At 41.2% G+C, this 26,245-nt stretch overlaps 1 protein-coding gene across 5 annotated transcripts in view; it reads right to left on the bottom strand.

The window, feature by feature from the left end:
* LOC140649034 (solute carrier family 22 member 16-like) overlaps positions 1–22,442 on the bottom strand; it is a 116,666-nt gene extending 94,224 nt beyond the window's left edge. For 4 of the 5 annotated variants that reach the window (XM_072855659.1, XM_072855661.1, XM_072855658.1 and 1 more), the window contains exons 1-2: positions 22,340–22,442; positions 2,020–2,496 (exon numbers count right to left, since the gene is read on the bottom strand). In XM_072855659.1, the coding sequence (XP_072711760.1) occupies positions 2,020–2,496; positions 22,340–22,389 (527 nt within the window). In that variant the 5' untranslated portion in view covers positions 22,390–22,442. Of the gene's footprint in view, positions 1–2,019; positions 2,497–22,339 lie in introns of those variants that run through there. The other variant, XM_072855660.1, reaches the window with a different exon arrangement.
* Between the last annotated feature and the right edge of the window lie 3,803 nt (positions 22,443–26,245).

The following is a 26,245-nucleotide window of genomic DNA, read 5'->3' on the forward strand; positions in this document are numbered from 1 at the left end:
CTCATCTGAGGAGAAAACCTAGAAATCTGCAGTAGATATACAAGACTCTATTGAGGATTCATTATATTCTATCTACAAATGTTCTGTAATACAAAATGCGTGGAATAATTTCTCTTCCCTGATAATATTCTCTTGGACTCTTATTATCTAGTCCACTGTGAACAGCTTTTCAGAGATGTGGATATTATGTTTAGACAGAGAGTTTGAGGACTATCAGGGATGTGGGCTCATTTGTCGGTTTTTATCCCTGAGTATTTGGTACTATATTAAAACAACTCCTCTTTTTTTCCAACCTTGACCTGGAGTCATGCACATTTGGTCTCTGACCCCTGCCAGAAGAGACCCCAGTGAGTCCTAGCTGTCAGAGCTCTTCTGTTGGGAAATCTGTTAATTGGGAATGGGAGGAACCCACAAACTTATTTCCCACCAGCCACAATGTGTCAGAAAATAGTAACTTTCAGCTGTAAAATCTACAGTTGTAAATCTGCAACTTCAGAGTGTGTGTATTATCTTAACTGGCTGCCCATGGTTTGAATTAATGGAAATGAGAACAATATGATCATAACCTTATAAATCATGTCTGAGTATTAATTAATAAAGCTATGAATGATTTAAAGGGACGCAGAACAAATGTTGGCATTATATTCTGGTTTTGTATTAAATATGGTTTTACAAAGCCTTGGATCGGGAGCCAGGATTGATTCCATGTGTTCTAAAAGCCAAATTAAAAAAAAGATCATCTTTACTTTTGCATTCCCATATTGTAACCGTCACACCGTAGCATTGTGCTAATGAAGGAAAATCAGAAAACAACACGCCTGGTATCCTTTTTCACTTATACTGTTAGCTGTGGGATAAAACGTCACCCTCCACCTAACAGAGCTGTTAGACAACAAGCTCCTTTATAGAAAGAGATAAATAACACTAAACCAGCCTTCAAAGCAAAACACAAGTACGTAAACTGCCTGAGACAAAACCAAATACAACGTAGCTTAGGCGTTTGACTCTCATATGGATAGAAGGGCACGGCTGGGTGTTCTGAGGTAGGAATACGTGTGTTTGTGTTGAGAGAGAAAACCAAGAGAAGCAGGAGGATACAGATGTGCATCCTGGATCTCACTATTGCTTCTGAGTCGAGCTCTGATGCTGGGTCTCAGTGCATGATCTGAGATAACATCCAGGGAGGAAGTGTTGGAGGGGAGCGGGCTGAAGGACAGCCTTGGCACCATGAGCAAGGGACTGCTGGGGTCCAAGTCCCTCCACAGACTGACTCTCCTCATACTCAAACAGAACTTTGTACGTGCTGGTAAATAAATGAAATTACAGCACACCTCACTGACAACCACTTTTCCTCCTATCTGGACTAACCTTCAAGAGACTGAAGTTTAAGCTAACCACTCAGGGAAAAACTACAATTGGACAGCAAGGAAAAATAGTATATGGGTATTTATTTTAAGAATGTGGGGCCTGATCAAACCCGCAAAGCCTTTGCATCAGCCCCACAGAGCTGTATTCATGAGAGAGGTTAGGAAATTTGTAATTTTCAAATACATGACTTTTAACCTTCTAGTAGCCCTTCAGCTGTTTATCATATCCAGAAATAAAAATCTATGTTCCCATGAGGAATCTCTCCTCATGGAAAATGAGGTGAAAATCTACTCCCAGGTTTTACTGTTGCTATTACTAACTATTGCTATTTCTGTTAAAAAAAAAATTAATCTAGGGGCAAATACTAGCTGCAAAGGACAATTTGAGGGATCAAGGCCTAGAACAATGGCTGATATAAAGTAAGAAAAAAAAAACCTAAAAGCAAATGATTTGTGAATACGTTTTAAAATTAGTACTTGCTATCAGAAAAAGAAATTGAGTAAAACACCTCTGTGAATAAAACAATATCCAAACCTCCTAAATTGTGAATACATAATTATGAATACACTATTAATGAAAACAACAAAACAGTTAGATACGCATGGTGTTACTGTAGTCTGGAGCTACAATTTTTAGAGGATGGCACTTTACCTGTCAGCAATGTCACCAAAAATCACTGCTCCAATCAAGACTCCAAGCATGAATGTAGGCTGAATTAATTTTGCAAGCCATTCTCGGTCACAGACCAGATCCCACTGTGTAACAACAGTGCTCTTCCACTTTGTATCATCATAGAGAAATCCATCAGAACAAGAAAATATGGACTTGTTGCCTTTGTATTCATATGCCAGATCCAAACTGACTTCTCGTTTGGACCTGCTGCATTGGTTAAGTTCCCAAATTTCTCCATTTTCCAGCTGGACTACAATGTAATTTTCTGTTGAGGTCCATAGTGTCCAGATGTCCTCTATAGTCGATTCAGAGGAATTGTAGAAAAGAACGCTACTCACATTTCCAGGGATCCCACATACAAAGTTAGGAGCAACAGCCATGAACACAGACGCTAAGTAATGGATACCACATGACATAGCTTGAAAGACAGATGCAAAATAAACACATGCTTGAAATCTGTAAAGGGAAAGAAAAAAAGTTTACTGAAGAAAAGGCCTCTATACATGGAAAAAAAAATTCAACATAATCATTTTGCTAGGATCAGTAAATGGAGACATCATTAAAGTGTCTAGTGTTTTGTTATATAGTGCTGCTTCAATATTAGCTAAGCCCTGCAAGAGACCAAAGATGAGAAAAGATCCACAGCAGAAGTAATCTATTGTCAGGAAATAAATGCTGCCCTTAGTCATGTGTTCAGCCGTACACAGAGAAGACCATTTAAAAAGAAACAATTCTGAACTTAAGCACTTAGTTTGAAGCAACCTTCCACCCTCCAATTCTGTGTAGCACATCCCATCAAAATAAGGCCTTAGATTACTGGAATGGTTAGAAAAACCAAAATGTTGCAACCTCAGATTCTAAGGGATAGAGATATGCACATCAAATAAAACAAACCAAACACATGATGCCCTTCATTTCACCTAATTGTATCTATATAACTGTATTCCATCTATCTTTCATCTCTCTTTATTGCCTCCGAAAGACAAAGAGAGAATACGTGTAGATACACGTAGGGGAAGATAGAATCTGAACAGTGTGAAATGTTTTGTACCAAAACATAGCTGTAAACTGGGTTGGGGTTTGGCTTAAACAGGGTGTGCAGTTATGCATTAAAGATTGTATCATAAAGCAAACACGGTAAAAGAATGTTTTATGCATAGCCTGAATTTTGGCATTTTAACAGCTCTTAAAACATGCTTGAGATGCAAGTAAATCTTAGTACATAAATTGCACATGTATTCTGAATTTTGAAAGACTTGCAATGAACTCTAGTATTACTGACTGCAAATTTAGACAGTTTCTGATAATCTAAGCATAAGTTGTCTTTTTCTCAATTAAATGTTAAAATTATGCACATAATTAGTACAACATCTGTTCAGAAAAAACAACATAGCTTTGGTTTCTCTTCCACTTTTTATTTCCTGAAGGCCAATCAATTGCACTAATTTGAAGCAATGAGCTTCTATATATACATCCTTACTGCAGTATGCGCTGGGCCTTGGTAGTATGAAACAAAAAGCAGCTTTTTTTTAAATGATCAGAGGCTATCTCTGCTGAAGTTATAGGAAATGATGCCTAAAAAACAATTGCCTTGAAATGTCTTGTGGGAAGAGTCAGAGCAATTCCAATCCCCGTAACAAATGCGACCTGCAGATCACTCCTCTCTGAAATGTATCTAATCTAGCCTTGAATTCCCGTAATAAAGGTCAAATCATCTATCATCACCATTTTTAATGAATTGCTAAACTATCTATAACCAAAGTATTTAAATAGAATTTGCTGGATACATTGTCTTAATGTCCAATTAACCTTTCCAATTAAACAGTTCTCTTGTATAACCTAACTTCATTCACCATCCTCATTCTCCTCTGCCTTTTATCTTGTGATTCTTATTTCTTTCCTTGGTAAATGTAAACCCAGTTGCCTATCCTGTCTTTCCAATGGCATTGTTGCTGTTCAGATGGAGTGCTTTTTACCTCCCTTTCTCTTGACAACAGGTCTATTGACTTTTCCACAGCAGTCTGAGGAGAGGGCTGAATTGCTAAACCCACTGTGGCAGCTCAAAACCTGGCTCCACTTCCCTCTTGAAGACTCAGCAAGGCAATCCTCACACAGGTGCTGTGCTGCTCTTTCCCAACAAACCTTGTGAGAGATATGGTCAAGAGAAACTGAACATAACCACGCCATCCCTTAAGCCTATCAATCCTCTCTAAAGAGAACAGCTTCTTGAGGTCGAAGTAGCTAGCCATAAATCAAAGCAAGGCTAAACCTGCTCTGAAAAGCTTTTGGACTATCTTGGACCACAAAAAAGCAAAGATTATTCTGAAATGTAACCTTTGTCCCCCTATTAATGCAGACAAATATGGTCAGCAACATGTTTTAGTTCCTCTTCTCTAGTTTAATTTTAACTATTCCCATCAAAAGACACAAACTCGTTTTAAAAATAGCAGAGCAAGACCAAATTCAACAACTTGAGCTACTGTTGCAGTAGGCAGAATGACTGAAATCAGGACTAGAAGACCTCTAGCAAATTAGCAAGTTTAATCCCTAGAAGCTGTGCAGTTACATCTTCTACTAGCTAACAAAAAGCAGCATACCCAGAACCAGGATCCCCAGTATTTTCAGTATCTGTTGTTATGCATCGGGAAATCGCAGTGTCAGATAGCCCAGTTGGTATTGCCCAGACAGAGGAAGAATCAAATAATTTCAAATTCCCATACATTCATCTTGAGTTTCTTAATTAGCTCTCACAGTACAAAAAATATCAGGTTCATAATTTCTGTTCTGCCCAGTAAGAGTGAGCAGGAAAAATATATTTATGCCCTTTCTTGTTGGAGAAGCTTGAAAGAAGATAACAACTTGTAAGGATACAAACTGAGAAGATGGCATGAACCAATGCATTACATTATTTTTTAAAAACCCAAATCCCAAGAGCATCACCAGGGCTACGATTTTGATCAGGTCTAACTAATCTCTGCACTAACTGCCCCCTTGAGAGTTTTATCTTATCTCTTCCTGAACACTTCTTGTGATCATACTTCAATAACCATTTTGACAGACTGCTCCACTGTCAAATCTTTCTGTTGGAAAGTTTCTCATTAAATCTAATCTCAATGTCCCCTTTTTCCCTGTAAGACTATTAGCAGTTTATAAAACATCCTTGTGCAACCTTGAATAAAATTTCCTTGTCTTTTATCACTTTGTTGTACACAATTATCAGTTATCTCCCTCTAGTTACTTTCTAAAACTATATAAATTACAGTCCCTTACCCTTTCCTCATTTTTCCTTTGTGTCCTACAGAACAGTTTCCACCTCTATAAAAAGCTATAAAGGATTTATTTCAAAGAAATATCTGTGTCACGCCATATTTCACCCATCTTTCAAGGGTTTAACTTAGAACTAGAGATAACTGATTCTTGTAAAAACGTTCTTCCATTTTCAATGTTATGAAAATCTTATTCAGTTCCAACAAAGAAATCCACTCTGTAGTATCATTATTTTTCTTACCTAATTTGCAGCACCTATGCTAAGCAAACACAAAACGTCAAACAAAATGCCAGATATACATTAAGAGACATAATTTATGCTGTTTATGACAATTTAAGAACAGGAAAATGTGTGGTTTTACAGCAAAATGGCCATGTTGTTACAGAATCCTGCAGGATGGATGGCACTGCAGTTTTTAACCTCTAACTGCTCAATAAAAAAAGCCAAGGAGCAGGCAGGGGAAGCAGGAATAGGGAAAAATAAGGTCTGACGTGAAGCTAGAAGAGTGTTTGGCAGCACCAGTGGCTGAAGGAATCCCACAGCCCTGCCACCACACGAATGGGCTGCTCCCCTGCCTGTAAGAAGTACCTACTGCTCTCTCCAGTAAAATTCCACAATGGGCTGGCTAAGCCTCTCTTTGTGTGTATATATATATTTATATAAAACACACACACACCACACACCAAAAAAAACAACCTGAAAGCCCTCTTTTGCTGTGAAGGCAAAATTCATTGGTGACTACAGTAGTGTTGTAACAGCATCCCCATCAATGCTAGGTTGAAAAGCCCAACCTTATGAGCTGCCGAGAATCTCCTGTGGGTAGGAAGGGCTTTTCTTCTAGGAAGACCAATTGTATAGAGGTCAGGAAATTCATTAACTTCCATAGTTACCAAAAGGAGTTCATTAGGCCATTAGTGACAACATGTAGAAAGCATGAAAACTATGTAGGGAGGATGATACGTGGGATGGGAGAATACTATGTATGCATTGAACTTTGCTTGCCAGAACAGCTGAAGGTTGAAAAGGGACAGAGAAAGACACAGGCCCAGCCTCATGGTAGACACAGGTTGGTTAGAACAGAGGTCAGGGCAGCAGACAGTGCTGAGCAAGGAGGCACATAAAGCTGCTGCCTGCTCTATCACTACCCTGGGATCCCTCCTGTTAGACCTTTGGGTGCATGAGTTTTATCTCAGCCCTCCTGCTGTGGCCTTGTCAATGCTCTTCCCCATTCTTAAAACCCTGGGGTTGCTTCTTGGCCCATGCTCACGCGGCAGCTGAGCAGCTTCTCTTTGCAGGAGGACTTGGTGCTGGGGGAGCACAGCCGCTCCCGCTCGGGGAGCCTGCAGCAGCCCCTGCGGCAGGCCGTGCTGGGGCAGGGGGTCACAGCAGAACGTAAAGAGGTCATACACTTCACTGACCCTGAGGCACAGGTTAAAGTCTATGCTGTCCTTGTGGCCTACTGTAAATGATTAACTTTTTTCCCGAATTCTTAATTTAAGAACACCGGACTGATAAGAAACTCTTTTATTACTAAGCTTCAATCTCTCTATTGCATGCAAACATGTAATATAATCTTTTTAGTAAACTCACTGAACTCCATTTCAAAAGTTAAATTTCCCTGAATAAAGAGATACTGCTGCTCATGCATCAAAATGTTAAGAAAAAAACATTGCAGTAGCAATAAATACTAGTGAAATTCACCAAAAGAAAGCAAGGCTTCTTTCAGCAAAGTCTGTGATCTATTTTCCTCAACTGATCTCAAAAAAGGCAGGTTTTGGCAAGGGTATTTTGTATGCCAGTTATCTTCACATACACACATCAGATTATGTAATATATATTGTTGCAAGTAGTAGTTTTCAATACCTCTTTTACAGATTGTTTTTCTTTTTAAAAAGCACACTTTTTGCAATTTTTAACATCTGTGAACATGATGACTGTCCTGAAAGGTATGATAATCTCTCACAGTGTTTTTCCATCTCTTCAGTGACTTGTCATGGGAGATAATTATTTGGCAAGTACATTCTGCCACTCTTGCCAGGACAGTCAAATACAGAAGTCAAGAAGACTTTGTAGGCTAGTGCTCCAGTATAGAGATGCTTAATGAATGCCAGAAGTCAAATGAGCTTAAAACTGTCTTCACAAAGGCTTGAGCAAGACACAACATGAAAATGTTCCAGTCTTTCTTAAAGTATTTCTGTGAAATTTCTCCACCATTATTCTTTTGTCAGTTTACAGCTTATAGTAAAAAAGACTTACATTTTCTGACTCCTCTGCACAAGTTTCAAGATCTCACCAGTAAGAAAAGCAACTGCTAATATCGTAATGTCAGTACCTGAATTGAAGAAATATTCCTGCGTAAAGATAATGAACTAGATCTCAGACCACTGTTGCTCTAGCCGTAGTCTCATGACACAACATACTCTGTGGCACCATTACTCTAAGATATTTCCTCCCTTCTCCTTTCCCACCATTTATTCATCCCCTGAGACATAGCGCACTCTACCCTCAGTTGCAGTGGTACTTTTTATGTGGACTGGCTGTGAATTTTATCTGGGAAACTGATCTAACTTGAAAAAAAAAGTCAAAATAGATGATTAAAAAAAAATAAAACAAGCCAGATCAGTTGCTTGATCCAATTTATATTGCATCCATGCAAACAATCTGCACCAGTCGGTTTGAAAGGTGGTACATCTGGCATGCAAAAATATCTGAAGTGGACATTGCTGCATATATGTTAGAGAATAAATCCCCAGCCTCGGAGTACTTTTACCATTGTCAGTTATTGCAGTGTATAGATGGGACAAACCTTGTTAGATACTAATTTTATGTTAAATAAAATAGGTTTCTGATAATATTTGTTTCCTTGTCTGTCCATGGAAGAGAGGAGAGGGTGAATTACTAGGTACTCCTCAAAAGCTAACATAAAACTTTAAAAATCCTTTCAGTGTAGGCTAGAGTCACAAGGCTGTTCTGTGATTAGCAAAAGACTTGTACTATTCCACAGGTTTTACAAGAACTATTTTTACTGTTTGTCTTTTCAACCACCTTGTTAGCAAATTGCTTAGTCAGAAAACACAGTGTTTTTGTTGTGCAGTGTACACTCAACAGGATGGTTTCAGTGGAAAGAAATTTCCAGATATTTACTATTGCCAAAAGAATTTGTGTTCAGTAACCACTTTCACCTCTGTATTTCATCCTGGGTTTTTTTAATGCGAGAAAAGCCATTCAGTGTTCTTTCCACTCTAAACCAAAAAGCTGTGATGCACTTACACATTTATTTTTTGAGAGGAAAGGAGCCAAATGAGACTCAGGAGCAGTATTTTTGCTATGGTGCAGAGATGCAGATTTGGAAGCAGCCTCAAATATATAACAGACACGGCCTTATTTGACTTACAGTGTCAAGAGTAAACTTCCTTCCCTCCTAAGGGCAGTTTAAACTATGCTAAGACTTGGTCTCAGCCCACATCAGCAAGATGGTTATTTCCAGAATTTGTTTTCAGAGGCAGAAGCTGCTGTGTTGGATATCCAGTTGAAACGTACCAACAGCACAGATGCAACAGGAATAAGAAATTCTATAGAGATCAGGAAGGCTCCAGGAATTATGTATCATCACTGGGGAGAATGTGTGCATCAACATGCAGTCACCAAACAGCAGACACTTACTGAATCATTCTTATAATCATCTAAAACTGATTCTCTGAAGAATTGTAACACTTCTATCCCATTAAACTTGTGCATGTTTCCCTTTTTTTAAGACAAGCCCAGAATTTGTTCGGCTGCTCACTACTGCACATTTGGTATAACAGCTTAGATGAAGAAAGTCACACCAGTGTAAAAATCAATAATTAGTGCTACAGAATTTAGGGTCATACTTTAAAAATTTTTTTTTTTTTTGCAATTAATGCAACAGTTTTTCAGTTTTGGCTATCTAAATCAGGCACATTAGGTTTCTGTCCTCACTTGTGACAAAATGATCCAGTTGATAAATATTGCTGGGTTTCATCAGTTTAGTAGCATAGCTTTCAGCTATGAACAGACACGCACAGCAGAAAGGGCAGTTGCCATTACAGATGTCCTGATATTTCTTGCTGCCCCTCTGCCAAGGGTCACTGCCCCCAGGGGAGAGCCAGTCAGAAGGAAGGTGTGTTCACACCTCGGCCACTTCAGCCCAATGCCCAGCCTTCTGGTTCCACTGACAGTGGAACTGGACTAGGTACAAAGGCTCTGGATTTGTACTCGAGCAACCAAGCTACACACACAGGTTCCACTCTTGACTTTACTGTGAAAGTAACTTCTGGTTGAGGGGGAACACATCACTGGGACAGGTAACTTTTTAATTGCTGGGGCTATATCCACTAGCTTTCCTGCATGCATAAACTACAAGGGGTTCTGGAGAAGTCAACAGTGGACTTTGAACAGTTTGGCAACATTAGAGGTTAGCACAGCTCTTGCACCATACTCTAGGCTCCTTAGGTGAAAGGGAGATAAATGCTATGTAACCTGCCATGGAAGGATCCATCTACAAATGGATTATCTAGTGAGGAGAGAGATCTACAAGACCTGCCTGTGTAACAAATGCCAACCAAACATCTCTCTTGGTTGCTGTGAGGAGCAACTGTAGTTTTTCTCCTTCACATGTTTATAGTATCTACCTTATAACTAGTAGAAATAAAGCAATAAAAGGGAGAAAAAAGTGGAAATTTAAAACTATCACTGAAAACAATGGTCAAACATGAAATGGTGTACATTAATTTCTAACCTTCTTCCGGTCAGCCTTCTTTTTGATTATCAAAATTGGTATGGATTAATTTTTTGTAATTCTGGTACATTTGCACCCATACAGGTACCAGTAAAGCAGTCCTTGAACTTGAGGTCACAGCTCCAAGTGGGGCTATAGCAGTTACCAGTGGAGCAGGAATCACAATGGGAACAGGGCAGGCAAGCAGGAATGGACTGCAATTGCAACAGCAATTCTGACACCTTCCAATGGCAGAGCTGCAGTCAGTCTATCTCATTCTAGCTATCCACTTGTCCTTCCTGTTTTACGTGTGTCAAGGGTATATACCAGGTAATTTAATTTAAAAAGAACATGACCATGCAGTTTTTAAGTTATTTAGGTTTCTTTTGTAATTATTTGGATCAGTCCTAAACACAGAAGACTGGTTACGCTTGAACAGTAGTAACACTTCAGGCTCTATACTTGGGAACGTTTCCATTCATAGAATCATAGACTCATTTAGGTTGGAAAAGACCTTTAAGATCATCAAGTCCAACCATAAACCTAGCACTGCCAAGTCCACCACTAAACCATGTCCCTAAGCACCACATCTACGCAGCTTTTAAATACCTCCAGGGATGGTGACTCAACCACTTCCCTGGGCAGCCTGTTCCAATGCTTGACAACACTTTCAGTGAAGAATTTTTCCTAATATCCAGTCTAAACCTCCCCTGGTGCCACTTGAGGCCATTTCCTCTTGTCCTATCGCTTGTCACTTGGGAGAAGAGACTGACACCCACCTCTCTACAACCTCCTTTCAGGTAGTTGTAGAGAGCGATAAGGTCTCCCCTCAGCCTCCTTTTCTCCAGGCTAAACAACCCCAGTTCCCTCGGCCAATCCTCACAGGACTCGTGCTCTAGCACAGCTTTGTTGCCCTTCTTCTTCACCAGCTTTGTTGCCCTTCTTTGGACAAGCTCCAGCACCTCAATGTATTTACTGTAGTGAAGGGCCCAAAACTTAACACAGTATTCAAGGTGTGGCCTTACCAGTAACACGTACAGGGAGACAATCACTCCCCTAGTCCTGCTGGCCACACTATTTCTGATACAAGCCAGGATGCCATTGGCCTTCTTGGCCACCTGGGCACACTGCTGGCTCATGTTCAGCCAGCTCTCGACCAACACGCCCAGGTCCTTTTCCTCTGGGCAGCTTTCCAGCCACTCTGCCCCAGGCCTGTAGCGTTGCATGGGGTTGTTGTGGCCCAAGTGCAGGACCTGGCACTTGGCCTTGTTGAACCTCATACAATTGGCCTCGGCCCATCGATCCAGCCTGTCCAGGTCCCTCTGCAGAGCCTTCCTACCCTCAAGCAGATCAACACTCCGGCACAACTTGGTGCCATCTGCAAACTTACTGAGGGCGCACTCAATCCCCTCGTCCAGATCATTGATAAGGATATTAAACAGAACTGGCCCCAGCACAGAGCCCTGGGGAACACCACTTGTGACCGGCCACCAACTGGATTTAACTCCATTCACCACCACTCTTTGGGCCCGGCATCCAGCCAGTTTTTTACTCAGCGAAGCGTACGCCTGTCCAAGCCATGAGCAGCCAGTTTCTCCAGGAGAATGCTGTGGGAAATGGTGTCAAAGGCTTTACTGAAGTCTAGGTAGACAACAGCCACAGCCTTTCCCTGATGCACTAAGCGGGTCACCTTGTCATAGAAGGAGATCAGGTTGGTCAAGCAGGACCTGCCTTTTGTAAACCCATGCTGGCTGGGCCTGATCACCTGGTTGGCCTGTACATGTTGTTCCTGAAAATGCATTCCAGGAACAGCATTTTTATAAACATCTACCATTTAGAAAATTAGCATGTACTCTGTCTGCATGATATATTACTAGCATTACTTCTCAGGGAAAACTCAGTTCCAGCATCTTTGGTAACACTGTTCTCTTTTGGTCAGCCTCTTTCTTGGGGACAAATCCAAATTAGGTACTTAATTCCCTTCCACACTGTAGCATTTCCACCTGCTTATGTACATAAATCATTTCACACCATAACCTGTAAAGTGCCTAATAGAATTTAAATGTTTTTCTTGAGATTCCATCTAATTATAGACATAGGCAGTACTTCATGTATAGACTGTTATATTTCATTCTTACTTCCCCATTTAGGAAATCAGATTGTTTTCTGCTGTTTACCTTGATGACACATTGCACTAACTTTGTTCAAACTATGGAAGTTTACATTTATTTTATCTGATTCTTTTTTCTGTCTATAATCTTGAAATAAAACTCATCGGTTTTCATATGAATCATGTTCTTACTTATTTGTTATTCTATTTACATATTTCTATTGCAAAACTCTAAACCTGGTATAGCTGAAGGTACAAATACATGGATTGAATACCTACTTTGCAGTGGTGAAAACTGTCAATTCTGAAGCAACTAGCAATCTATTCTTCAAAGACTGTTTTGCAAAATAATTAAGCCTTACTGTTGTCATAATTAAATGATGCTTTTTAAGAACTCTTTTTTTGGTTTCCTATTCATAGTAACACCTAAGAAGAATTGGATGCAGACAGCTCATTTTCAGTCTGAATTCTGCATAAATTCTCTTCATGCCATGCCACACTTACTGTTAAGCTTACTACCCATGGCTTTAAATTTCTATATTGGAAATTTAATTCCTCCACTCTTGGAAAATGATTGTAAAATTTCTCATTCTTATAGGTTTTTGAAAGTTCTCATGGGAAAAGTTAAAACAAGTAAGAAAACTGTGTAATTAATTTAAGCATACTGGACATCACTTTCCTAGCACATGTTTGTAACCATTCCTGCACATACTAGTGTCTTCTGAGTTTTCAGTTAAAACTAATAAGGATTATTAGCTCTGTGGATCAAATTATGTTTACAACATTTCTGTAAATATTTGACAGAAATGTCATGGAATTTTGGGTTGCTCCATTGTTTCTTTCTTCCTTAATATAATCAATAATTTTACACATAGCATTAATTTTGCAGCCTAGAATATGACTAAGATGAGTTGGTCTATTTCTGTGGGCTACATAAAGCATTGTATTACCTGGATAATGCGTCATTTTACTCTCCCTGGCTCTGTTGGCAACTCTTACAATGTTCTTTGGTTAATTATGACTTTCATCACAGTGACTCTTCATCAAGAGCAAAACAGAAGAGCTGAAGCAGACACCTTTGTCTTACTAGCTTTTTAGGAATATTTCACTAAAAAAAAAGAATCACTTAACAAGATGTTACATTTAGGGAATTAAGTGTCAGATAATACTGTATCTTCTAAAATTTGAGACAAAGTCAATATATTAAATCAAGGCATGCCTTTAGGAAAGGCAAGCCAGTTGCAGCCAGAGATTCTTTGCTGCCAGAGACAATATAGCAAGTTGCAATTCTACGTGTACGGAATTCTACACTTGTAACTCTACAGTTCTGCAACTTCAAGAAAGGGATTTGATTTAATGCACAGTCTGGTATGGTCAAAGTATTGTCTTCTGTTAAACTTGGTTTTGCTTATGTATGAATTGTTTAAGTACATCCATATTTAGCAGCTATGTTCTACATTCAAAAGGAAAATAGCCTCCACACCAACAGCTTTTCTCTCTTTGTGTGACAGAGAAGCTTGTATCTTCTACAGGCTTTGTTAAAGCTCAGTTAGGACACTGAAGAGGAGTAAGACATAGCTCCCTTCTTCCGCTCTTCAGGAGTCTACACTGATGATCGACCAATAGTTCATCAGCTCTTGCAAGGGCTGTTCAGAGGCTCTTGCAAGGTCAGCAAGTCTGTCCCACCCATGTTCCTGCTTGGCCAGGTTAGTATCCCTGACAGGCTGTCTTCTCCAAGGCAAGGCAGGTTATCTCTAAACCCACATAAAAGAAGGTTACTGAGCGCAAGAGGACTTTCAGCTTCTTTTGCAGGTTCGTAGCTCACCTTCCCTCCAGACTGTTCCTCTTCACTGCAAATGTGTAACCCACTCTTTGCCTAGAAGTCGTCAACCCCTTCTTCCCAAATGGTCATGGGAATCTGTCCCATAATAAGACCTTTTTAAATGATTAATTCCCACTGGAGAGCTTTTCAGTTTGTTTTGTTTTGATTTGATTGGCAGCCTGGTCCTGAACTTCAGTCCAATTTTGTTTACTTATATCCCCTTCCAGTTTCAGTCCTGGATATTGGTTTGGCTAGCCTGTGTCTTCACAGGGCAAGAAAAATATTTCTGTTTTCTCTCCTCTGAGAGATTTACACATTGTAGAGTATATAAAATAGTATGAAATGCTGAAAGTTGATGTAATAGATCTTGGATATTTGACATACTGCCTTTGATTTTAACTAGACAAAGAGCTTTTCTACAACCTCTCTAAAGAAGACAAGTCAAAATCTTAAGAGCAGTATCGATCTTTCCGAAGAAAATATATTTTCATTAGTTTTATCGGTCATTTCTCTCTTCCATGACCAACAGACTGACTTACTCTATATTGTTCTTGATTTCTTAATGGAAAGCAACCTTTTCATTTCCTGTCATTCAAGGAAGATGATTCTACTACCTTTCTCTTTAAACTGTTAAAATTGGAAGTAATTTAAATTAAAAACAAAGAAATGCAAATTACAGATTTGACTGTTTCCAAGGCTAAGAATGCACTTTGACCTCTTATTAAATATATTCTGTAATGCTCTTTTACCTGCTTATACTTCCATAGTACTGTCAGGTTCTTTCCTTGAGTCTTTCTCTTATGGCAGCTCATACAAGGGAATGATCTGGAATAATGCTGTTTTCTAACCTTACATATAGCAATAACCTTACAATAGCAATATTTACAAGCAATATATGGGTCCCATTGTCCACAAGAATCCAATAAAGAAGCTGGATTCTACCAGGATTCTTCTACATAAATCTATTTTTGTACCAACTGTCCCCTCTATTCTCAAGGGATAAGTGTGACAGAACTGAGCTCAGCTACACTGACTTACAAAGGACAACAGTTCTCTGAAGAGCCTAAAATACAAGTGTAAATGAGATGAGGTCCCAGTTGCTCTGACCCTGGGACTAACACGAATTATCTCTCTCAGAAGGGTGGAGCTGTAACAAGTTTATGGTATTTCCCAGCTCTGCTGACCTTCACCAGTTGCAAAGATGCAGAAAAAAATCCAACCAATAGTTTGTTCTGGAATATGAGACATGAATATAAATTATTTAAATGAAATGTGGTCTCATCAGTATAATTTCACCATATATCCAGTGGCTTTGTGTCAGAGAACGCTTTTGGATATTTCTTACCTATTATTGCTCATTTTTCACCTTTTGTATTTGACTTTCTCTCTAGCACTAAATAGACATCCACCAAATGAAATATTACATCATAGATATGGTACTATTTATTTATAGAACAAAGGCTAAATGAATATTATTAGTAATATTTCCCAATTTTTCACCAAGGACACAAAGATCTATGCCTGCAATTTAAAGGCTAAAAAAATTTATTTTTGCCTACTTCATAAGTTCTAAATGATTGCACCACTGCTGAGGCTGCACCTCTGATGCTGCTACCTAATAGTAGCCGCTACCTAAACCCAACTTCACATCTTAATGAAAAGATTTTCTTGAGGAAAAGGCTCGGTCTGTGACCCAATGGATGGTGCTTCTAGATTCCTCAAACCACATTTTCATTGCGCGTGATTTTCAGAGAACATCTGCTCTGAGTGAGGTGAGCATTATAGTTTGGCTGCCAATGTATGATATTAAGGTATACATTAGCTCTCTAGGTAATTTCAGTATTTTTCAAAGCCAGCTGAGATTTCTCTCCAGGTATATGGACCATCTGACAGATCAACCATCACTATTAGTACTTGCAGATCTCTGTCTTGTAGTTTGTCATCACACTTTTTCCAGTCTCGGCCTTGCAACCAAGACATAGCTACCTCAGTTGGTATTTTCTCTGTCTTGCTATTTTTTCCATATTTCTGAGAAGTTGAGAATCTCACGTTCTTGCTCAGCTGCTATAGCTTCATGCCTCAAGCTAACTTAAATAAAATGTCAGCTGTGTACGTATCTCAGTTCCATTCTTGTTGTGTATAGCAAAATGGTAGCACAGAAATTTTCACAGGGCCTTAGAAAAATTATCTAAATTTAACATTGTTTTCTACTTGGATCATTTCACCTCCTGCAATAAACTGGTCAAAGTTTCCAAAGTAAGTCCTTTTAGAAAACATTTCCTTCCAACTCTGAGGTATCTTAGTACTGCTGAAAATCATGACTATTATGAGAAAATTATTGACAGAGCTTTAATGGGAGTGATATCCCAGTCCCAGGCACTGTATTACAGGGAGCACACTGTGCAGTGCCTTATATATTTCATTTTCATTCATACCATAATATTTTGGGAAGAAACAGCTGATCATCACCTCCTTGGTGTGTGTGATAATTGCCTCATGCTGCCATAACTATGTCCATGCCATGACTTTGTCTAGAAGCCACCCTGGGGGGTTGCCAACATTTCAGAGGTGCAGTCTGAATCTCAGCAGCTGGTTTACAAATCGTAACTGATTTACTAGCTTTAAGTTGCTTGTATTGCAGGTTTTAGCCTTAGAGAAGTAACGGATAGTACAAGTGCAATTTCATCCTGCTTTTATTTAGTTATTTTTCTATTATTGTAATCTACTTTTAAATCTACTTCTATTATTATAATCTACTTTTTCAATCCAGAAACAGGCAGGGTGAGGTTCCCAGCACATTCTGATGCAGTACACTTTTGTCTATGCAGATCCTGCGCTAGGCTGCCTCTGATATGGCCTGGATCCTAGCAAATACTGTTAGTACCTCTTGCAGACCACACTGCTAGTGTGTTGTCCCCATTATCCAGGAGCACTTGCCAGTATCCAGCTTTGGTTCTGAGTCTTGAGAGTATTTCTACTTTTGCCTAGTCAGGCATAGATAATAAGATCTTTGTCTAAGCTGCTAGAGTCTGTTCTGTGAAACTACATGGCTCGTCTCGCTTCTCCAAGGCTATTATGATGCCATTCAACCAACAGGATCAAGTGCTCTTTGCAAAATATCCAGGCACATCCTCCCCCCCCCAAAAAAAAAAAGGGAAAAAAGTGAAATGCAGCCAAGTCCACTCATTTTATCCTATGAACATCTGAGATGAGCACAGGCCGATTCAGATGTTATAACATAGCATAGTTATAAAGCTGAAGAACATTTATCAAGCATTTCTGTCAAACACCACCCCTGACTAGGAGCCAAAGGAGGACTTAGATTTGAGATTCTTCTGTCTGGCACATTCCAGTAAACACAAACAGCTGTCCACTGATACATTTTGAAAACTGAATGACAGATATGTTGCGATAAACTTTTCCACTGTATAAAGTAGCCAGTATATGGGGGAAAAAAAGTTTTTTTGAAAAAAATCTCTAGACCACAGTATTTTGTTCATCTTCAGGAAACTACTCAAAGCTTAAACAGAAATTCACATTATATTGTTTAAAAATATTAATTTTGTGTGGGATGTACTAAACACTAAATATGTTAGTATTTCAGAAAAAGCTTGTAATGTTTCCATTTTCTAAGTTAAAGCTAATCATCTGTTCAAATGCTGAATACAATTGCCTGTTTCTCCATACTAACTTGGAAAAGGAAAACCAATTTCTTTGCATGTCCAGCAAGTACACTTCTGACTTGAAAAATTTATTTTTCTTGGGGAAGAACCTTTCAAGACATCCGTAAAATATTTGAGTTTGAAAAATCATTGCTTGAAAGTATTCTTATTTTCTTTTTGTGAAAATAAGTGGTGAGCATGATCTTTGAGATACGAGGGACTTTCCGTTATTTGATACAAACCCAAGAATTCCTGGAAGTAACATGTACACACCACAATTTGCAGAAGACGTAATCTGATCACAAGAGCTGTGAGCTATGAAACAAGAGAGAGGATAAGGGCATCAGCATGAAAATAGGAGCCTGGAAAATTTCTGAGATGTGAAAAGAAGACAGACCGTTTGGTGTGGGACTTTAGAAGTGAACCAAGAGCCCTACAAAGCAGGGAGAAGAGAAATGGCGTTAGCACTGAGTGTTCAAATATTGCTACTATGGCACTGACCAGCAGGGTCTGTGTTGTAGAAGTCCATTGAAAGAATCTCTACAAAAGTCAAGCCAGTTTTTTTACAAGCTAAGCATAGTCTCTGGTCTATTTATGAACACTAGAAAAGTTCCAGAGAAATTAACAGAAAATGTTGAAACTGTTGTTAAGTGTATTAATCTCTATTGAACTCCGTGTTTGGCTGCAACAGGTGAGCATCCTATCCAAACAGGCAGCCTGTCCTGCTTCTCTCCTCCTTGCGGCAGCCATTGCTAATCCTTGTACTTCTGGTTAATTGTTGCTGTTAATGGTTGCTTCTAAAATCCAAATTGTAGCAACTCCACTGACCAGGCAGCAAGTTCATATAAGATAACAATGTAAAGATGTTAAAAACTGAATAAATACACAAACATTTCAGTAAAGATAAAGAACAGTCATTGTTAATTTATTAGATAGTCTAACTGCTAGTAAAATACATTATTTATAAAACCAGCACTTGAAGATCTGGATAACTTAACTTTGTAAAAGACAGAATATTTTAAAAGAAAATGCAATCTTTCAAAAAAGATTCTGGAAATACTTCCATTACAAAACCTAGAAATAGTGTCAGTGACACCCAATCTTCCTCTCTCTCCCTGACAATTTTCACCACCTGCTTTTAACTAAAGTATAAGCCAAGATTTGAAAACTGTAAATCACAGGGAAAACTCTGCGTACCATGTAAGCTGCATCTCATAGCTACCAGACGTTCCAGCTGGGAAATCAAATCCTTACTCTCATCCACGCTTACGATAAGAGGTACCTTACCAGATTTCTCTCTAGACAGCTATTCCCGATTAGATCATGTCTCTGTTCAGCACTCTGTCATGGTGTAGATCAGAGCTGCAAAATACATAGCCTGTTTCTCACCAGCAACCAGATAAGTAAGTTCCATGTCCTGCTGGTAGATTAAAGTCACTAAAGTTATTAAAAGTCCTTTAGTTTACCTGGGAACTAGATGTAAGGGCAATGTGAGCCAACCAGCCAGGTCCAAAGGCACGCCTCCCCGCCATGCACACGTTGTGCTACCCACCTTACGCCCATTAGTCATGTCGTCCCTTTCCCAGTATGGGGGCCTGCCAACAACGGCAAGTGGCTGACTATATCCTCTTTACCTGACGGGCCCCCGAGTGGGTTATTGCCGTTGGAGTGGGTGGGCAGAAAGGGGCCGGGGAAGGGGCACGGGGCAGAGAGGGAGAGCCCATAGGCACAGTCTGGCAGGAACTGCTGAATGGGAGAAGGGTGCAGTTCAGTGCAGGTAAATTGGGAGCTTTAAGGCCTGGCGGGTCATTAGAGATGAGGCCATTTGAGCCAGACAGGACTATTCTTTCCCATTCACCTCTGCAATAGCGAGCAGTGATCTCATGCACCAGAGACAGACTCAAGAACAATGTCTGAAACAACCTTCTTGAATTTATAGGCCACAGATGCTACCCATGCCCAAATTCAAAGACAGGCATAAAGTCTTCCTTTAATGGCAAAGGATACAGAAGCTGTTACATTTTTATGGTTGTTCATGCATGTCTCAAGACCCCAGTAAGAACTAGGGCATCACTGAGACTTCTGAAAGAGAGTCTGAATTGGAAGCAAAATATTGTCAGCATCCATGTGAATGTCAACTCCACAAAATTCACAGTCTTAATGAAAGTGAAACATTTCTATATTATCTGTAGATGAATAATTTTTATATAGCTGTATATATATTACATATATATATAATGCATACATAATCTCTCCATGTATATATTTATATACACATAAACAGCTGGCCATTCTTTACTGCATCTGTCAGATTTTAAGAAAATCAGAACAGTCTCAAAATACTAACAGTCGTGCTTGGATTGCTCAGAATCTGACTGTGGCAAATCAACAGAATCTATACATAGTGCCTAGGTTATATGGGCCTTATAAGAATTGCTTGAACTGAAGAAATTATTGATTATCTGTCAGTGTCATGATGATGCATAAATGCAACCTAATCAGAACTAACTTCATAGTTACAGTTAAGAACAACTTTTTTATATGAAGTGTGATCATTTATCTAGCAGTATCAAGGGATTAAAAAGAGGTTTTTACAGCATTTTTTAAACAGGTGCATCCACCATAAGCTACTATTATCCTTACTTTTAGCATGTGGTCTTTGAAATCTCAAACAGCCATGTGTCTAACATAACTATTCAAATTTTGGTAGTCTGCAGTTCATCTCAAAGGTCCTAAATGTAATGCAACCCCTATTGAACTGCATCTCAAATAATCTGGCCCCTAGATGTGAGGTTATCACTGTAGAATTGTTCTCCCTTTAATTGCAAGAAGTACTTGTGAAAACTTTATCTAAAATATTAATAAATGTTCTCAAGTAGGAAAACTACTTCGGTAGTTAGGAATAACTACTTCCATGTTATTTCAGTATTCACTGTGAAGTGCCTGCTTTCCCCAAAGAGCATGCAAGACAGAAGAGCAACAGCAACAGCAAAATACACTGATTGCTAGGATTTCTCTCCTAGTTCACACAGAACAAGGTATTTTTGTTGCTGACCCAGAACTGATAACAAATGAGATATTGTTCAGATAGATATGCATGTAAGTCACAACTTAGCCAAACATGTAATAAAAGCGTAGGTCCCAGTTAAGCAAAGAAAAAGTCTTTCCTTCCTAACCTTCTGCAGAGGCTGTTGATACCCGCCACTACTGCTTGCACGTGATATTAAGAGCCTAGTCTGCTGTAGAGTTCAGGTATGCACTTCTACCATTAAAAGGAGCTCCCAGGCTTTGTTCAAAATGCCGCTCCTGCCTGCCCCCAATAGAGAGGAGAGAGAACATTGTGGGTTAGGCTAGCCCACTGGTGACTGAGCTAGAAAGCTCAACGCTGCAATTCAACAGCTTGAACTTGTAGCCAAATTGTGACACAGGGGTCTATTCCAGACACCTGGTCTGAGGAGTATGAGCCTGCAAAATCCACGCTGGTCAGTGCACCGTGAAAGTACAGGACAGAACCCACTGTGAGAATGTGCGCCTCTTAGTCTTATAATTCATATCCTCTCAAATTTCACTTCCTTGCCAAATGTTTCTTCTCCATTACCTTCTATAAGCAGAGACTCATATACCAGCCCTGCATCCACAGCTACAGAAGCATACACACACACACATACCACATCTGTGTATCCCATCTAACAAACCCAGGCCTGCATACACACACACATCATAGCCACAAACCACATGGAAGAAAACTCACCATGACGCATCACACCATCTACCATACAAATAATCCCTTGCCGATAAATAGATATACATATACTCCATATCCACGTATCACATGCAACAAGCCCAACCTCAATAAAAGCATGCCATCTATCGCACACAAGCCCGTGCCCCTATGGCAGAAACGGCCTGTCTGTGTGTCACGCAATACCCCTGTGCGTACTCCTTGTACCCTCCTATCACCCCTGAAGTGCCCAGGCTGTTCCAGGGCCTGGGGCTCTGTGTGTGGGTGGGTGCATGTGTGTGTCTGCGCACACTCACATGTGCAAGAAATGTGTGAACGTTAAGTGTCTAAGAGTGCATGTACATGAATGCGCCCGACTGCATGCATAGTGTATACGAACGCACACGGTGCCTACAGGTGTGTGAGCCTACGTGTGAATGGGTAGTGTGTGGGTGCATATGTGAACGTGGCATATATACAGATGTGCGTGCGTAGTGTGTGTGAGCATATGCATGGGTCACAGCATGCGTATGGAAAACTATATACGGGGGCGCGTAGAGCGCTGTGAGTACATGCGCCAGTGCCTGTCTGTATAGCGTGAGTTCATACACCGGGGCGCAGTCTGCGTGAGCACACGCGTGCAGTGCGTGTGCCAGCTCCCCTGTGTGTGTGGGTGTCAGCGTGTCAGCCTGGGCGTGTGCGTGTGATCCCCCTGCAGTCTCTGCAATGCTGTGAGCACACGCGAGGTACAGTGCTGTCTCCCTCTGCCAGCCCCCGTGTGCGTGGGAGTCCCTGTGGGGGTAGCTATGATACCCTGCCTGTGTGGGTGTCCGTCAGTCCCTGCGTGCGCGCCCCTGCATGGGGATGCGTGAGTGCGTGTGTGACAGTCCCTCTGTCCGTCCGCGTGTGCGACTGCGCGGGGCAGCGGGCCGCAGCCCACCGGCGCGGTCCCCGCTCGGGACGGGGCTGCCCCGGTACCTGCCGAAGTGTCCCAGGGAGTCGAAGAGCCGCTCGGAGCTGGGAGCCATGGCGAGGCGGCAGCAAGCCGGGAGCCTCTGCGTCGCTGTCCCGGCGGTGCGGAGAAGAGGCACGGCACCCTCCGGTCCCGCCCGCCCGCCCCCCGGCGGGGTATGGCGCCCCGCCCCGCCCCGGCCGCCGGCCCCTCAGCGGGAAGGGCGCGCGCGGCTCCTCGGCGCGCGGGCAGGGGCGCTGCCCAACGGCCGCCGCCCCGCCGCCAACCGCCCCCCGCGCCGAGCCGGCCCCGGTGGGGCGGGCGGGACCCCCAGCCCCGGCGGCCCTGTTTGCCCTGGCGCAGCGGGAACGCCGCCGGCCGAGGAGGGGGACCTGGGCGGGCTTACCTCAGCGGCACCGGGCAGGCGGTGCGCGGGGGAGAGGGGGCTCAATGCCTGTGCTACTGCTGTAGGGCTTTCATTCCTGGATGAGTGGTTGTCCTGGTTTCGGCTGAGATAGATTTAATTTTCTTCCTAGTACCTGGTCGAGTGCTGTGGTTTGGATTTAAGATGAGAATAATGTCGATAGCACACTGATGGTTTAGTGGTTGCTGAGCAGTGCTTACACTGGTCAAGGACTTTTCAGCTTCCCACGCTCTGCCAGGTGCACAAGAAGCTGGGAGGGGGCACAGCCAGGACAGCTGACCCCAACTGCCCAAAGGGCTATTCCACACCATATGGCGTCATGCTCAGTGTAGAAACTGGGGGAGTTGGCCGGGGAGCAGCGATCGCTGCTCGGGGCCGGGCTGGGCATCGGTCGGCGGGTGGTGAGAGGTTGCATCACTGGGTTTTTTTCCCTTGGCTTTTGTTTCTCTCTCTCTCGTTGTTTTCATTACCTTCCCCCCCCCCCCCCAATTATTAAACTGTTCTTATCTCAACCCACGAGTTTTCCTACTTTTGCTCTTCCAATTCTCTCCCCCATCCCACCGGGGGGGAGCGAGTGAGCGAGCGGCTGCGTGGGGCTCAGCTGCCGGCTGGAGCTAAACCACGACAGTAGTTTCATCTCTCTCACAGGCTGAGTGCCTCGGACACTTCCCTCTGAAAGATGGATCTCTGCCTATCCCGTCGGGCAGCATCTGCAGCACACTCTTTTTTCCCCATTAAAATTAAATTAAAGGAGGCAATTATGTGCTTAAATCCTCCTGTGACAATCATTAATAATCTAATATTTCAGGCTCTAGTGTATTTCATATGGACGTTTTCAATTAAAGGAGGGTATAAACAATTTTTTCCCAGGACATTATCTGAATGTTAATAATTATTGAGTCATTTTTAGTAGCCTTATAATCTGCTCTGTTATTTGGATATATTACTTTGCAATTATATGGGTTTTTTTCAAAGTTTTAGCACACAATGTAAAATAGTATTATCATTTAATAAAGGTAAAATATGTAATGTGTCCCATGTCTGCATGACTGTCATTAGTACTCCAATTTGTAATGAAGCCTCAATTATATTTGGACCTGATTTTCTGTCTTACCCAGAGTAGGCCTAGATAATCAATTTGAAATTGTTTGAGGATCAGCAAAGCGAGTTACAACAGGAGGCCTTTGTAATTAACTTACCAGTGGGTTTTGTTGGAAAAGATACGCCCGGTCGCTCTGAGCTCTGAGAATTAGGCAAGATACAGAAAAAACTGTTGCAGGTGCAGCTACCATATTTAAGTTTTTCCTCCCCAGAACACTGGATTTCCCTTCTTGGGTAGATCCAAGTTCAAAGTTGTCCCTGCTCTGAGTGAGGAGATGGACCAGATGCCCTCCTTCCAACCTAAATCATTTTATGATTCTGTGATGAAAGACACATTTCCAGCAGATTGCATGAGCTCTTTCTGGGCTGCTCTATTGAAAAACACAGGGGGAAAAAAAAAACCCAAACAAAAAAGCCAAGTCAAGTCAATCTTACTATATGCATACTTCATTTTTTAGGAAGCACAGAAAAAGCTGAGAAGTAAACCCCTATTAAATCACTGGAAGTCAACCTTCCCTTTCCAAAACCTGACGCAAATACTTCTACTACCACACGGGCTGTCAGGCTCCACCGTTTCGCAGGGAAATGTGCCTTTAAGAGGCTCTGGCACCGAGCAAGCACCACAACTGTTCCTCTGCACAGAGCAGCTGTTGGGGCTTTGGGGTGGCAATCTGTTCCAGGCAGATGTTTGCCAGGCTCCGTGGCTCCGAGTGACTCCTGACCCGACGAGCAAAATGAGCAAATAGCACGTTACACAACTCGGAATCTGAATACTGAAAGTTCCGTAGAGGCTTGCTCCTCCCAGCTAGCGTGTTGTTAGGCCCCTCACCTCACCCAACAGTTTTGAATGCATTGCTACGTTTGACAAAGCTCCCCATATGTCTCTCTGCATCTGCAAAGGACTTTTTAAATTCCGACTCTAGAGTTTGTTGCTGTTACTTTCTTAGGATATGTAAACTAGTAAGTCTAAGGACAGATTTGTTTGCTTTCGGTAAGAATTTTTGAATTGCATGGTTTTTACCTTGTAAATATCGGCATTAAATGTAATCATCCTTGGTTTTTTTCTGGAGAATGTTTTTCAGGTTTGAAATGGTATGTGCTTGAATGCAGCACTGGTACTTTAACAAAGCATTTCTTTCTCCAAAGAGCCACACTAGTTAAATAGTTATTTGCAAAAACAAACACCAATGAATAGTAAACATTCTGGCTAAATATTGCGTTGCTGCTCATGTGGCTGTTTTTAGTGTCTTGCCTCCTACAACAAGTAAATTCATTCGTTTTCAACAGCATTATGGTATAGGGAAGATCTATTTTTGGTGTAAAAGTCGAGCAGGAAATAAATAGATAAATCCCTTTCAGCACCATTTTTTAAACCTAAAAAGATCCATAAATAATTTTCCCTTTGTGGAATCTCTCACAGGCATCCTCGCCCACTTTTCTCTCTATGCTTGCCTCTTTGATAATATGATGACTTTACTGTCTGTATCAGAGTAAAGATAGGAAATTTGCAATCTCTCCTATTAAAGTTAATAGGAAGCTCCCACATGCTGCACTTCCAAAAGTTATTAATGTAATGCTTGCAATGTCCGCTCTCTTAAACATGTGGTGGTCACAGATTTGCCTTGTTTCTTTCAAGCCTCAGAAGATGCACAACATGCTTTAAGCCTGCCTTCCTCCTATCCTGTTACATCAGTGCTACATGAAGTAATAACTGTGCTTTTAGTCACCGTTATTCCTCACGGAGTTGTTTTTCACCAGCGTCACCTAGAAATAGTCATAGTACTGTTCACAAAGAGTGCATGGCTCTCTTTCCAAAGGATTGTGCAGTGTGCTAAACGCTTGTGCTACAGAAAATACAGGGAACATCTAAAGAAGAAAGGAAGGGTACCTGTAATTAAAATGTGTCAAGATGAGACTATCCACATCCAAGCTCTACTTACTTCAGAATTTTACGGATTTTGTTAGCAGAAGGAACTGAAAGGAGGTTGTGATCCCTTTCCTGTAATGTCTTTGGAAACAACTGGGATGGGAAGATTGAGGGTGTTCGCAACAGACAACACTCCAGGGTATTCCAGGGGTTTAAAGTGTTGGTCTTTTAGTCCCACAAGGGGAATATTCAACAGCTCATCACAAAAAAACTTCAGTTACAGGTTTAACCTCATTTCTGGCACTCACAAGCAAGTTGTTGTTCAACAGAGACACTCAATATTGCACAATCCTTGAGGAAGAAGTGATCTTAACAACTTGTAAGTGGAGGAGAGATGGCTTACAAAATAATCTCCTTCAGTTTGTCATTCCCGCTAGGAAAAATCTGGCTGCTACTGGCAAGGGCTGTTCCTGGCCCCCTCTTTTGTAACTCAAATGACAGTGTCACCAAAATATGAGAAGTACATGAGGAACATGCCTG

This window comes from Ciconia boyciana, chromosome 3 (assembly GCF_034638445.1).
Source record: "Ciconia boyciana chromosome 3, ASM3463844v1, whole genome shotgun sequence".
Lineage (NCBI taxonomy): Eukaryota > Metazoa > Chordata > Aves > Ciconiiformes > Ciconiidae > Ciconia > Ciconia boyciana.